This window comes from Manis javanica, chromosome 11 (genome assembly GCF_040802235.1).
Source record: "Manis javanica isolate MJ-LG chromosome 11, MJ_LKY, whole genome shotgun sequence".
NCBI lineage: Eukaryota > Metazoa > Chordata > Mammalia > Pholidota > Manidae > Manis > Manis javanica.
The window spans coordinates 9,841,462-9,854,706 of record NC_133166.1 but is presented as its reverse complement, the minus strand read 5'-3'; the positions used below and the strand labels follow the sequence as shown (position 1 = coordinate 9,854,706).

General features: G+C 33.1%; 1 protein-coding gene across 3 annotated transcripts in view; it reads left to right on the top strand.

Annotated features, from left to right (window-relative positions):
- Positions 1-13,245, top strand: part of TMEM135 (transmembrane protein 135) — a 270,360-nt gene that overhangs the window by 44,417 nt on the left and 212,698 nt on the right. For 2 of the 3 annotated variants that reach the window (XM_037010523.2, XM_037010522.2), the window contains exon 4: positions 11,501-11,534. The exons of the other annotated variant lie outside the window; for it this stretch is intronic. In XM_037010523.2, the coding sequence (XP_036866418.1) occupies positions 11,501-11,534 (34 nt within the window). The remainder of the gene's footprint in view (positions 1-11,500; positions 11,535-13,245) is intronic. 3 annotated transcript variants of the gene reach the window in all.

Here is a 13,245-nt window from a genome sequence, read left to right as displayed (position 1 = left end):
AATAGTGATAAAAGGTTCAGTTCATCAAGAAGAAATGGCAATTGTATCTATATCAATAAAATCTTCCCAGAAGCTGATAGCATTAGAGACACAGACAAGCCCAGAACCACACTTGGAGATTTTGACACCTTTTTCTCAGCAGATGATATAACTAGACAAAAAAAAAATAGTAACAATATAGATCAGTAGTTCTCAATGAAGCAGGGAGTTGTCCCGTAGGAACATATTTCCCATAGACAACATTATTTGTTGTGTCAATTTGGTAGGGAAGGGAAGGGAATGCTAATGGTACAATGCACAGGACATCCCTTCCCAAAATAGAGACTTATCTAGCTCAAAACGTATCAATAGTGCAAAGATTGAGAAATGCTGCTGTAGATGAACAGCACTATTAAATTGGCCTTGTTAATATTTAGAAAAAGCAGTACAACAGGATTAATCACAGAAGTATCACATGATCATATTAATTGATCCAGAAAAGGCATTTGTCAAAATAACTATATACATGCATGATCAATGCTCTAATGAAGACTCGGAAGAGGTGTGAACTTCCTTAACATGATAGAGAGCAGCTTAAAAAAAATGCTCTGAATTCTTTCCCCTATAATCAAGAACAACATAGAAGGTATTATGCTAAGTGGAATAAGTCAGACAGAGAAAGACAAATACCATATGATTTCACTTATATGTGGAATATAAGAAACAAAACAAATGAACAAATACATTTAAAAAAGAACAGAAACAGACTCAAAGCAAAATTGAGAGGAAGGTACAATGATTTGTCGTGTATTTCCTGTATTATATATTATTCATAGCCTCCCTAATTATCAGTATCCCTCAACAGAGTGGTGTATTTGTTGAAATTGAGGAACCTACACTGAAATGTCATCATCTCAAATCCATAATTTATGGTAAGGTTCACTCTTGGTGTACATTTTATGTTGGGATTGGACAGATGTATAACATGTGTCAACCATCATAGTATCATAAGTTCACTCTTCTAAAAATCCTCTGTGTTGCTTATTTATCCCACCCTCCCCCAAGCCCCTGGTAACCAGTGATCTTTACTGTCTTCATGGTGTTACCTTTCCCAGAATGTCATAAAGTTGGAATCATACAGTTTGTAGACTTTTGTTTGACTTCTTTTACTTAGCAGTATGCCTTTTAGTTTCTTCCATGTCTTCACAGCTTGATAGGCTTGATTTCTTTTAAGTGCTGAATAATATTCCATTGTCTAGATATACCATCATTTATTTCCCTCTTGACTTGCTTGAAGGACATCTTGGTTGCCTCCAGGCTTTGACAATTATGAATAAAGCTGTTATAAACATCCACATGCAGGTTTTTATGTGGATATAAGTTTTCATTCCCTTTAGGTAATGACTAAGGGGTTGAGTTCTGGATTATATATTTAATTTTATAAGAAACTGCCAAACTGTCTTCCATTTGTGGTTATACCAGTTTTACATTCCCACCAGCAATGAATAAGAGTTTCTGTTGCTCCACATTCCTCATCAGTATTAGGTATTACTAGTGTTCTGAATTTTGGCCATTCTCATTGGTGTGTTGTGGTATCTTATTTTTGTTTCAATTTGAATTTCCTTGATGATATATGTTGTGGAGCATTTTCATGTGGTTATTTATTGAAATCTGTATGTGTCTTTATACTTAAAGTGGGTTTCTTATAAATGACTTACAGTTGAGTTGTGTTTTTTGGTCGACTGACAATCTCTGTCTTTTAAGTGGTGTGTTTAGACCATTTGGTATTGTTGGATTAATATCCGCCAAATTTGTTACTGTTTTCTCTGTTGTCCTTGTTTTTTGTTCTGATTTTTGTCTTCTAGTCTTATTCTGCCTTTTGTGGTTTTGAATAAACAATTTATATGGTTCCACTTTCTCTTCTAACTTAGCATATCATTTATACTTTTTATTGTTGCTTTTTTAGTCCTAGTTTTGCCATATACATATACAACTAATCCGAAACTACTTTCAAATCATGCTACACCTTTCATAGGTAGAGTACCTCATAATAACAAACTAATGCCAGGTCCTTTTCCTGTCCCTTGTATAATTGCTGTCATTCACTTCACTTATATATAACCCTTGAAAAACATGGGTTTGAACTGTGTGGGTCCACTTATATATGGATTTTTTCCAATAAATATATTGGAAATTTTTTTGGAGATTTGCAGCTATGACAAAATGTTTTCTTTAGCTTACTGTACTGTAAGAATGCAGTATATAATATATATATAACATACAAAATAAATGTTAATTGACTACTTATGTTATTAGTAAGGCTTCAGGTCCACAGTAGGCTATTAGTACTTAAGTGTTTGGGGAGTAAGAAGTTATATACGGATTTTCAACTGCATGGGGGTTGGTGCCCCTGACCCCCATGTTGTTCAAGGATCAACTATAGATTTATATAGATATAGATATATGGATATAGATAGACATTCACACATAAGATACATATGTAAACATACATATACATATTCAAATGTATTTTTTACCAATTTTGCTTTGAACAAACTGTTATCTGTTAGAGCATTTGAGAATAAGAAATAGGAAAATTTTTATTTTACCTTCACTTATTCTCTCCTTGAAGCCCTTTCTTTATGTAGATGAGTTTCTGACCTGTATTATTTTCCTTCTCTCTAGTGAACATTTAACATTTAACATTTCTTGCAGAGCAGGTCTACTGGCAACAAATTCTCTCTATTTTTATTTGATAAAGTGTTTGTCCTTCATTTTTTAAGGATAATGCCACAGGGTACAGAATTGTAAGTTGGTGTTTTTTGTTTTCCTGTCAACACTGAATATTTCACTCAGCTCTCTTGTTTGCATGGTTTTGAGAAATTGGATGTAATTTTTATCTTCCTCTGTAGGTAAGGTGTGGTTTTCCTCTGGCTTCTTTCAGAATTTTTATTTATCTTTGAATTTATCTAGTTTGAATATGATATTCCTAGGTGTAAGGTTTTTGTTTGTTTTATATTTATCCTGTTTGGTGTTCTCTGAACTTTCTGGATCTGTGGTTTGGTGTCTGACATTAATTTGGGAAAATTCTCAGACATTACTGTTTCAGAGAGTTCTTCTGTTCCTGCTCTTTTCCTACTGCTTTTCCCATTCTGTATATGTTTCATCTCTTGTAGTTGTCACACAATCCTTGGATATTCTTTTTGGTTTTTATTCCTGTTTACAGGAGACACACTTAATTTTAATTTTTATTGAGGTATAGTTGATATGAATGCAATATTATATTAGTTTCAAGTGTAGAACATAGTGACCCAACATTTATATATATTATGAAGTGATTATTATGATAAGTGTAGTAACCATCTGTTACCATATAAAGTTATTACACTATTATTGACTATATTCTCTATGCTATACTTTTCATTCCTGTGGCTTATTTATGTTATAACTGGAAGTTTTTACCCCTTTTTCCCCTTTACCCATTTTGCCTATCCCCTCCCCTCTGACAGCCACCAGTATGTTCTCTGTATCTATGGGTTTGTTCTGTTTTGTTTGTTTGTTTTATTTTTGTGAAATGTGCTATTTGTTTTTCTCTGTCTGACTTATATTACTTAGCATAATACCCTTTAGGTGCTTCATATTGTTGGAAATGGCAATTTTTCATTATTTTTTATGGCCTAGTAATATTCCATTGTATGTTTGTACCATGACTTCTTTTTATCTGCTGATGGACACTTAGGTTGCTTCCACATCTTAGCTATTGCAAATAATGCCACAGTGAACATAAGAGTACATATATCTTTTTGAATTAGTGTTCTCGTTTTCTTTGGATATTCCATTCTGTTTCTTTCAATCGTTGTTCTCTTTTCTTTTCTGTTTTTAAGTATTCTACTAATAACTTATAATGTCATTTAGCTTAGAGATTCTTCTCTCAGTTACATTCAGTCTACTAGTAAGTCCTTCAAAGACATTCTTCATTTTTATTATAGTTCCTTTTCTTTGTGTTTCTTTCTTAGTATTTCCATCACTTTGCTTACATTGCTTATCTGTTCTTATGTGCTATGTACTTTACTCATTAGAGCCCTTAGCATGTTGTTTTAAATTTCTGGTCTGATAATTCTAATATCTTTGCAGTGTCTGGTTCTGGTGCTTGCTTTGTCTCTTCAAGTTGGGTTTTTTGACTTTTGGCATGCCTTGTAATTTTTTTTCTTGATAGCTGGACATGGTGTGCAAGGTAAAAGAAACTGCTGTGAATAGTTAAGTGTGAGGTGAGGGCAGTGGAAATGTTCTGTAGTTCTTTGATAAGGTCTCAGTCTTTCAGTGAGCTTATGCCTCTAGATTGAACTTTACAAATGTGTCTCAGTTTTCTCCCTTCCCTTTGGTGCAGGATGGCTAGCCTATGCTAGAACTGGGTTTTTTGCTTCTTTCACGTGGAGTTCTAGAGCTGGCTGGGGTTGGGTATTTTTCTTCGCCAGGTCAGTTAGGTTGTGATACCACCCCAGGCAGGTTAGGCCCTGGTACGCTGGTTCTCCTGAGCGCAAGCCTTGTAAGAACAGAGTGCTCTGGTTTATTTCAGAATGGCTCCTTTTCTCCTCCCCCTGCTTGGAAACCCAAGGGGATTTGTCTCTGACATTTACTGTGAGAGCTTAAGTTAAGCTCCTGTAGGTAAAACTCACAAAAGTTTGAGGCCCCTTATGATTGCGTACCCCTGGAATTTTTAACTCTGACTTGTCCACACCGAGACTACCGCTATTTATCAGTTACAGTTCAGCTTTTCCTATTCTGGGTCTCATTCCCTCGAAGGTTTCACCTTATGAGTTTCAGCGCTGGTAAGTTGTGATTCTCTGTATCTGCCTATGGTCTTTCCAAATTAGGGGGCAGCAGTTTGCAGTGTGACCTCACTTTTACGGGTCTAAGAAGAGTTGAGCTTTCAGTTGGTTCAGCTTTTTATTTGGTGTTAGGACTGAGTAATGACTTGTATGAGCCTTATTACATGGAAACTAGAGGAATTTTTTTTTAGAGTTCCATTTTTATGTATTTTTTCTTTTTTCTTTAAGCTTTTGCTCTATAAGACTACAACATGTATCTTTAACTTTATAGCTTCTCAGTGTTAATATTTGATCACCCTGCAAGATGTAGAAATATGTTCAGGTCCATCTTAGAGGCTGCTTGCCGTAGGCTCTCTTTTTATTTTCCCCCCTATTTTTTTGCTGGTGAATAGTCAGTTACTCTGGCACCAGGAATTCAATAGTTCATGCTTTTTTCCACTGTAGTACCCCTTGTCATATACCAATTTTTCATATATATTTGTGTGTGTGTTATTGAGCTCTCAATTCTTTTCTGTTGATTTACTAGTCTAGGTCTTATGTTTACAACTTTAGTTGTAAAAAAAAAATCAGACTTTTCTTTGAAGACAAACATATGTTTAAATACAGTAACACCAAAGTAAAATTTTGTCATGGACAGTAAAAGCTCCTATTTTCTAAGGCATAAAGATGTTTCCTGGAAGTGAGATGATAGCTTAGATTTTGGTTACTAGTTTATTTTCTGTTCTCTTTTTACTTTTGATAGTGAACTTTTTTTAAAAAAAATATTTCTGTTTTTTATATCTTTTAATGAGTTCTACCAACAGTGTTTTATTTGTAGACACTACATATTGACAGGAAATTTGTAGGTGTTCTAGATTGTGACCTGTTCTGAATATTAATTGTAGTAGTTTTACTGTTTTAGAGACCTAATAAAAAGTTTAAGTCTAGCTTCTTCATTAGTATTATGGTTGCTGAAGAAAATTGATCCTTATCTTGATGTAATTATTAGGTAGTCATACTCTGTGATATATGTTGATTTAGCTCTGTTGCTTATTAGGTGATACAGCTAATACCTGGAAATAGCTCTTTAGTTCTTTTTTGTTGTGAGTTGTGTATGTATATGCATATTACTGGTATGGGCTCTAATTAGAAACTTTAAATTTTAGTTTTTTAGTATTGTTCAGAAGCAAGTGACTTTTTAAAAAATCAGGTTCTAAGAATTGTCTTGGAGTCAAGTCTAAAACATAGAAAAGCAAACCTGTTTGCTTTAAATCTCTTTACAAGTTGCATTATAGTGTGTCTTAATTTAGGCAGATCTGGTTTGTGTTTATATGGAATTGTGCAAAAGTTAATGGTCTTATTTGCTCGAAAAGTATTTGAAAGTATTTGTTACAACAAAATTTTAAGATTTCACTCATTATTAAGATCCTGTGACAGGTCGTAAGTAATTTACAAAGGTTGAAGTTACATACATTTAAAAATTATTATATCTAGTGCCCCAAATTAAGCATATTAATATTATAGTCTTTACTTTAAGGAAAAGGAATTTATAATTATGCCTTTAATTTCCAAAGAAAATCAATGATATGTTTGTGGCTATAGCTAGTAGGCAGCTTGAAATATGAGTCTAGATTCAGGAAAAGTATGGAGTTACAAAATCAAAATTGGTAGTTTCCTTCTTATAGTAGGTGGTCTTTGAAGCTTTGGGAGATTAGAATGTGAAAGCCCAGAATAAGAAGAGGTCTGAAGTTAGAAGTTGGTAAACAGCAATATTCAAGGAGTCAGTTGTCAGTTGAATGTGTGTAAAGTTTATCCTCTTAAAAATAAAAAATACCAGTAATGTGTTAAAAAGAATGGAAGTAAAAGAATGTCGGGGATTAGCAGTTTTTTCAGATTAGCAAATAGTGGTAGTCCTAATTACTGAATCTCTAAAGCTTTATTTAATAGTGAAATCTTTAATCTGAGATTGTACATTTTGTATAATCAGTTTTTCAGAAAGCATTTAATGAGTCAGAACATATAGTATAGTTACATACACACACACACACAGGCCCTTATCTTTCTTTGTTTCCCTACTTTTTTTCTCCTTCTCTCCAGTGCATCCATTTATACATCATCCATCTCATCTATTCATCCATTTATCTGTCTTTCCCAGTTTTCCTTCCTCCCTTTACAGAATTAAGCATAGTTTGCCAGCTAGTCTTGACAGCCTGTAAGAGGGGAGTTTACTTAAATCTTAATCGCATCACTGTGGGGTTTTGAGAAAGCTTTGAAGTTGTTTCCAGGGTTGCTTAAAAAATTTGTGTCACAAAGAATTGGGATCATAGTAACTCAGCAGGAAGCATTCGTAACATCTAGTTTATCCTTAGGTGGGCTGTTAAGAACTAGTCTTCTCTTTCTTTTTCTAGGAAGTGCTTTGTTTGTGGTTCTGAAAGAAGTTCTCCTGATGGATTTTGTTTTTTAGAATTGCTATGGAATTTGCTTTGATATTTACTATTAGTTTAGATAAGTTAAAACTACAGGGAGCTCAAATGTGGGCATGGATTAAGATGTAAAAAATTGTGTATTTATTCTAAGCATACTCGTAGGTTGAATTGTTAAATTACACTGTTGTAGTTATGTAACTTTGAAGCAGATAGGACCAAAATGAATGCACCGTATCATATGTAAGTGAAAGAATACCATGAATTTGGTCCATGAATTCTTGGCATCTTCAAGTTTCAGTGTCATTTTATCTTCACAGGGAGAAAAATTACCTTAGAGTTTTTGGAAAAGTTTACTGTATCTTATTCACTATCTATAGTAGAATATGCACAAAGACTTGCTCTAGACTGGAAGTTGATCTTCTCCATTCCTATGCCTTAAGGAATATTTTTATACTCTAATAAAACATTCTGATGGATGAAAATCTATTATATGTTTAAAGATTTCCTGAGATGATTAAATAGCATCTGTTAGTGAACCATTACAAAGAACTTTTACTTTGTTTTTCTTTAATCTCTAATCTTCTTATTTGTAGAAGGCATAAATATTTTTGTATGTGTATATAGGATATATACATATTTAGAATTTTGAAGTTACACCATTCTTATTATACCCGCTGTGACCCTAGTTATGAACACCCTAGAGTTATTAACCTTAGTTAGTAACATCCTAAAGTGTTACTCAGAAATTTGAGGTTAGCTAGAGAATATATATACATACACCAAAGTTTCCAGAAAAAAAGCATTATTGCTCATCTAATTAGACACAGTGATACCGTTAGAAACTAGTAACACTTGCAATTTCAGCAGAATGTGAGGATACCTTTTAACCTACAAAAATGTTAAGAAAATTTAATTATATTTACCCAGAGGAATAATGATACTCTGGTTACACAGAGTTAGTTCCTACAGCTGTGACTGTGAATACTTTTTAGGTAGTACCCCTTGATGTGCATACTTACTTCAATTTTCCATGCTAATTAAGAGATTCATACCCATCAAAAAAAAGAAGCAAATTTGTAGTTTAAAGAAATAACTCAACTAACTTTAGACTACTTATTTATTGATCTTCACCAATCTAATCTGTGGTTCACAACAGAATGGGGATATTGTTGTATCAGAGTCTCCTGTGAAGTTTTTTAAAAAAGTTATTGTCTGTTGGTTCCAGCCCTTCCTCTTTAGGCCTAGGCCACCTTTTGTTCTGATTGGCACCTCCTCCTTCTCTGTCCCTATTGTAGTTGTGTTTTAATATGCAACTTGGTTTCCAGAGAAATACTAGGGAGTGACCTGTTTGGCTTAAGACTTAGGCTAGATATAGTCAAATATTAATAAAATGGCATTTAATTAACTTACCAGTTTCATGTGATACTGAGTGTCTCTGGAGAACTGATAAAAAAAAAATCACTACTCTGATACTCTCCACCTCTCAGACTGACACTGGACCAGAGGCTGGAGTCACTGTATCAGGGAGACCTACCAAAAGGAGTCTGACTGTATAACCCAACATACCACACCCTTCACAGATACTGTCCTTTAATTCTTGAGGCTGTTAGCTTGGGGTTGGAATTCAGATAAATCTGGGAAGGAGATTACCTTCCTTATTATTTGGGAACAGTAAATTGAAACTTGAGACCAGAACAGGACATCATGTAACAATTTACATCCTCTGCCTTTTCCCTATAGTAAGAGTAGGTCAAAGCACAGAAGCCTGTTAGTATACTGCCTTAAACAAGTCAGTGAGTTGGGAAATTTAAAGGTAACTTAGTAATGTAAAGATTTTTTGCTGTAAGAGCAGTGCATTGGAAGAAACACAGAATTGGAGTCAGATGAACTGACTACTAATTTGAACTTGTCTTTTTTTGCTACTTTTATATTTTTAAGGAAACCATTTTTCTCTGATACTTGGTTTTCAATAGCATGAGGATAATAGTATACTTGATATAACTATTATACTTACTTGTATTACACTTGATATAAAACCTGATTTCACAATGTTGACTGTACCTTGCAGATTGTGAGATTTTATGCAAATGTAAGAATCTGATCATATCTTTGCTTGCTAATAAATTGATATCCTTGATTGACTCTTCCTCTGTCTAGTGGCCATCTTTCATGATTATTTTTCTGTATTATATTATGTACTTATAATGTCTTCTTTTTATAAGGCTGGGTTCCTAGTAACACTTTGTCTACCAATTCTACAGTCATTTATTTAGTGCCTATTAGATGTCAAGTAGTATTGTAGGTTTTGAAAATGTAAAGGTAAATGAGATAATCATTGCCTGGTAGTTAATGTTATATAATCAGATATGTGAAAGCTAGTGTTGAAACTGGAGCTGGATTGCTGTTGAATATTAACAGAAACAGAATTAGATTAGTGGACAGCATCATGTACTGGTTCACTTCATAATGAAGTATATTAGAGGAACTACCACTGAAATTACAGGAACATTTTTATTTTGATTTTGTAATAACGAATATATATTTTTTTCTCCATATGTAACCAGCCTTCAGTAAGAAAGTAACTTTCTATGTATGTGTGAAGGATTTAACTTTTCTGCATAGTGCCTCTTGGATGTTGATGTTACGCTACTTTTTCTTTATATAATTTATTTAGAATAGGTACTATTAGAACACCTTTGATTTAGAGTTTGGCAGGAATTGATAAATTGGTAAGGATTAGTAAGCACAATTTCAAGTCATGTATATAAATCATAGAAAAGAAGAACTAAAGGGCATCTTACAGACCATCTTATCAGTGATTTTAAAATTCTTTTTTAGAGGAGCAGTAGATTTCTGTTGTTCTGCTGAGGTGCATTAGGACCTGCTCCAGAAGGACACTGTCTAGGGGGTGATGGCTCAGTGGGTATTATGCCTAGACCTCCTTGCCCTTTCCAGCAGAGTAGCTCCAATATTATGTTTTATATATTGGTGATAAATGTAAGTCTTTTCTTAAATAGTTCTTATGTTTAAAAATATAAGTTAGGGAACTAGTCTTGTCTCATTTTAATGACAAAATTAAGAAGTGCCAGAGAATTAAAGTTAATAGGCACCCCTATTTCTTAACTTCAGTGTTGTGTTCAGTTAAAGCATACTGCCTCCATGTGGCTTTAATAATATTAAAAATCTTCAGTCTTTTAAAATAATGAACAGGCTATGTTAACTGGACCTGACTTTAAGCAGATTTTATTGACAAAGTTACTATGAAGAGCTGGCATGATATTTAGGTGAAAATGATCTGATACTGGTACTTGTTTTATATGCAAAGTATTTTTTCTTTGAATACTAAAAGTATTCCTAAATGAAACTCAGGTTTTTATAATTTTCAGAGTTTATTTGAACTCTGCCCTTAAACTCTTAAAGCATTCAGGACCTCTTTCCTAGAGAATAGGATATAGTTCATTCATGGTCTCACATGCAGTGTAAGTTGAATGCAGTGATTAAGGGCAAGAAATTGTCCTTATCTTTGAGTTTCTACCTAAATTATCACTAACTTTTCATTAAATAAGTTTGGTAAATATGCACTTTTTCTGTAAAACTGTGTTTATAGAGATTTTGCTTGTCCTTTGGAATTAAAAAGTTCATTTAGTGCCTGACTTCCCACTTAACAATGAAATAAAGCCAGGGTGATTTAGTATGATTTACAGTGACATCTAGGCAGATGCATTGGGTGTGAAACAAATAGGAGACCTCATTTCTTTTAATAAGTTTGCATTTGGTTAGAATTTTTCTGGCCCTGACTTTCTGAATGTGTTAAGATTCTTTATTAAATTTAGAACTTCTAGCATAAACATAAACTAACACAACAAATTGTACTACTCTTCCTGTTAATAAATATTAGGAAAGCAATAGCAGTTTTCAAAGTTGAGGTATAGTGGACATAATGACACTGTGTTAGCTTCAGGTGAACAACATAATGATTCAATATTGGCATATATTGTGAAATCATCATAAGTCTAGTTAACATTTACTAGGCAATGATCTTTTAAATATTTAAAATATTTTGAATAATTTTAATCAATGACTACCAAACAGAATGTTTAATGACCACTAAGTGGAACTACTTGTAGATTCCATTGAGATCCAATTATTAGGGCACTGAAACTTAGTTCAGCATAATCTCCCCCTTTTTCTCAATTCCTGATAATTGTTTTGATAAACTTCTAGAAAATGCTGAAGTAGTAAGTCAAATGATGCTTAATCTCACTCTCTCTTTAAAATTGTTTGCAGGAGAGGGCTGCTCACAATTTATATGGCCAACTTGGTAAGTCATCCTTTTTTTTTTTTTTTTTTTTGGCTTATGAGATTTCTCCATATGCTTTTTAAAACCTTTTTCCTTTTTTTTTTTAAAAATGAAGTTCCCTTAAAAAAGGAAAGCTACTTAAATTTGAGAATATTTTCTCTCTCTGTTTTAAAGGCTGGACTTAAAATGTGTAAAAGAGCTTTGATGCCTTCTGGTTTATCCCTGCCATACATGGCGGAATTTCACTTATTTCAGAAGGAAAGTGATTCACTGTCCTGTGCCCTTCATGACTCTTTCTTCTTTAAGCTTAACTCTTCATCTTTGATAGAATACGTATCTTTCTTTATGTGTACCTTTAATGTCATTTCATACTCTGCTTCCATTGCCAGAAAAATTATTTAAGGATGAGCTTTTATGATGTACATTCTTCTTGGACATCAGGACAGCATTGGTTCTATCTCTGAAACACTGAGCACATTTAATAATATAATTAGCCAGGCTTCTAAATTTCTAAGTTTACAAAAAAAAAAAAAATTAATGTTATCCAGTATGATATTCTTTGTGGTAAATATAAAAGCAAGGTTATATAATTTTCATTGCCAAGTTCAGATTTTAAAAACATATATGAAAGTCTTCTAAATTTAAAAGAATTGTTATATATAGAATTGATAGGCAACATTGAAAAATTCAACTAAGAAAAAATAAAATTTTTTTTACCTAAGGATAGGTTCTTGAATTCTGTAAGAAGGGAATATAATTGAGTTATATTTAGCAACTCATTTCACTTATTAAAGTGTCTAGTTGTTCTTTTTTACTTACCATGTGTCAGTTCTGTGCTATATGCTGTTATCTAAGATAGATACAGTCCTTGTGTTTATGGAGTTTGCTGTCTAGTGGAAAAGTCAGAGTAGAAATAACAGTGTTTGAAAAGGACTGAAAGATGAGTTAATTACGGGGTGCTGTGGGAACCGAAATAGTGGCACCAAACTATTCTGGGTGCTGCTCTCCTTATTTTTAAAAAATTTTAGAAATGTTATTCCTACAAATTAGAATGAATTTGAGTTTATTTTTTTTCTTTAAGCTATGTATATACTTTTCTATACTACAACACGGTATACTTTAATACCCAAACAGTGTGTGCATTTATATACTCTTATCTTTAAATTCAAAGTAAACCTTTATAAACTTTTTTTTGTGTGTGTTGCCTAGTTTATATTGTAAATTCCTGGAGAGATTTTTGACTTTGTTTGATATAACCAATGTTAGAGAGTGCTCTTAAAATACTGTATTTTTTTTAGATTAAACTTTTTATTTTGAAAATAGCATAGATTCATATGCAGTTGTAATGAATAATGGAGAGATCTCACATACTGTCTGCCCAGTTTTCTCCAATAGTAGTATCTTACAAAACTATGGTAGTATCAAAATTAGTATATTTACACTGATATTTACTGTAGTTAAGATAGAGAACATTTCCTTCACTATGAGGTTCCCATGCTACCCTTTTGTAGCTGTATCCACTTCACTCTTACTCTTACCTCCTACCCCCACCTTTACCTCTGGCAACCACTAATCTACTCTTTATTTCTATAGGCGTTTCCAAAATGTCATATAAATAAAATCATACAGTATATACTATTTGTGACTTCCTGTTTCCACTCAGTGTAATTCTCTGGGGATTCATTCAAGTTGTTATATATATCACTAGTTCATTCCTTTTTATTACTGAATT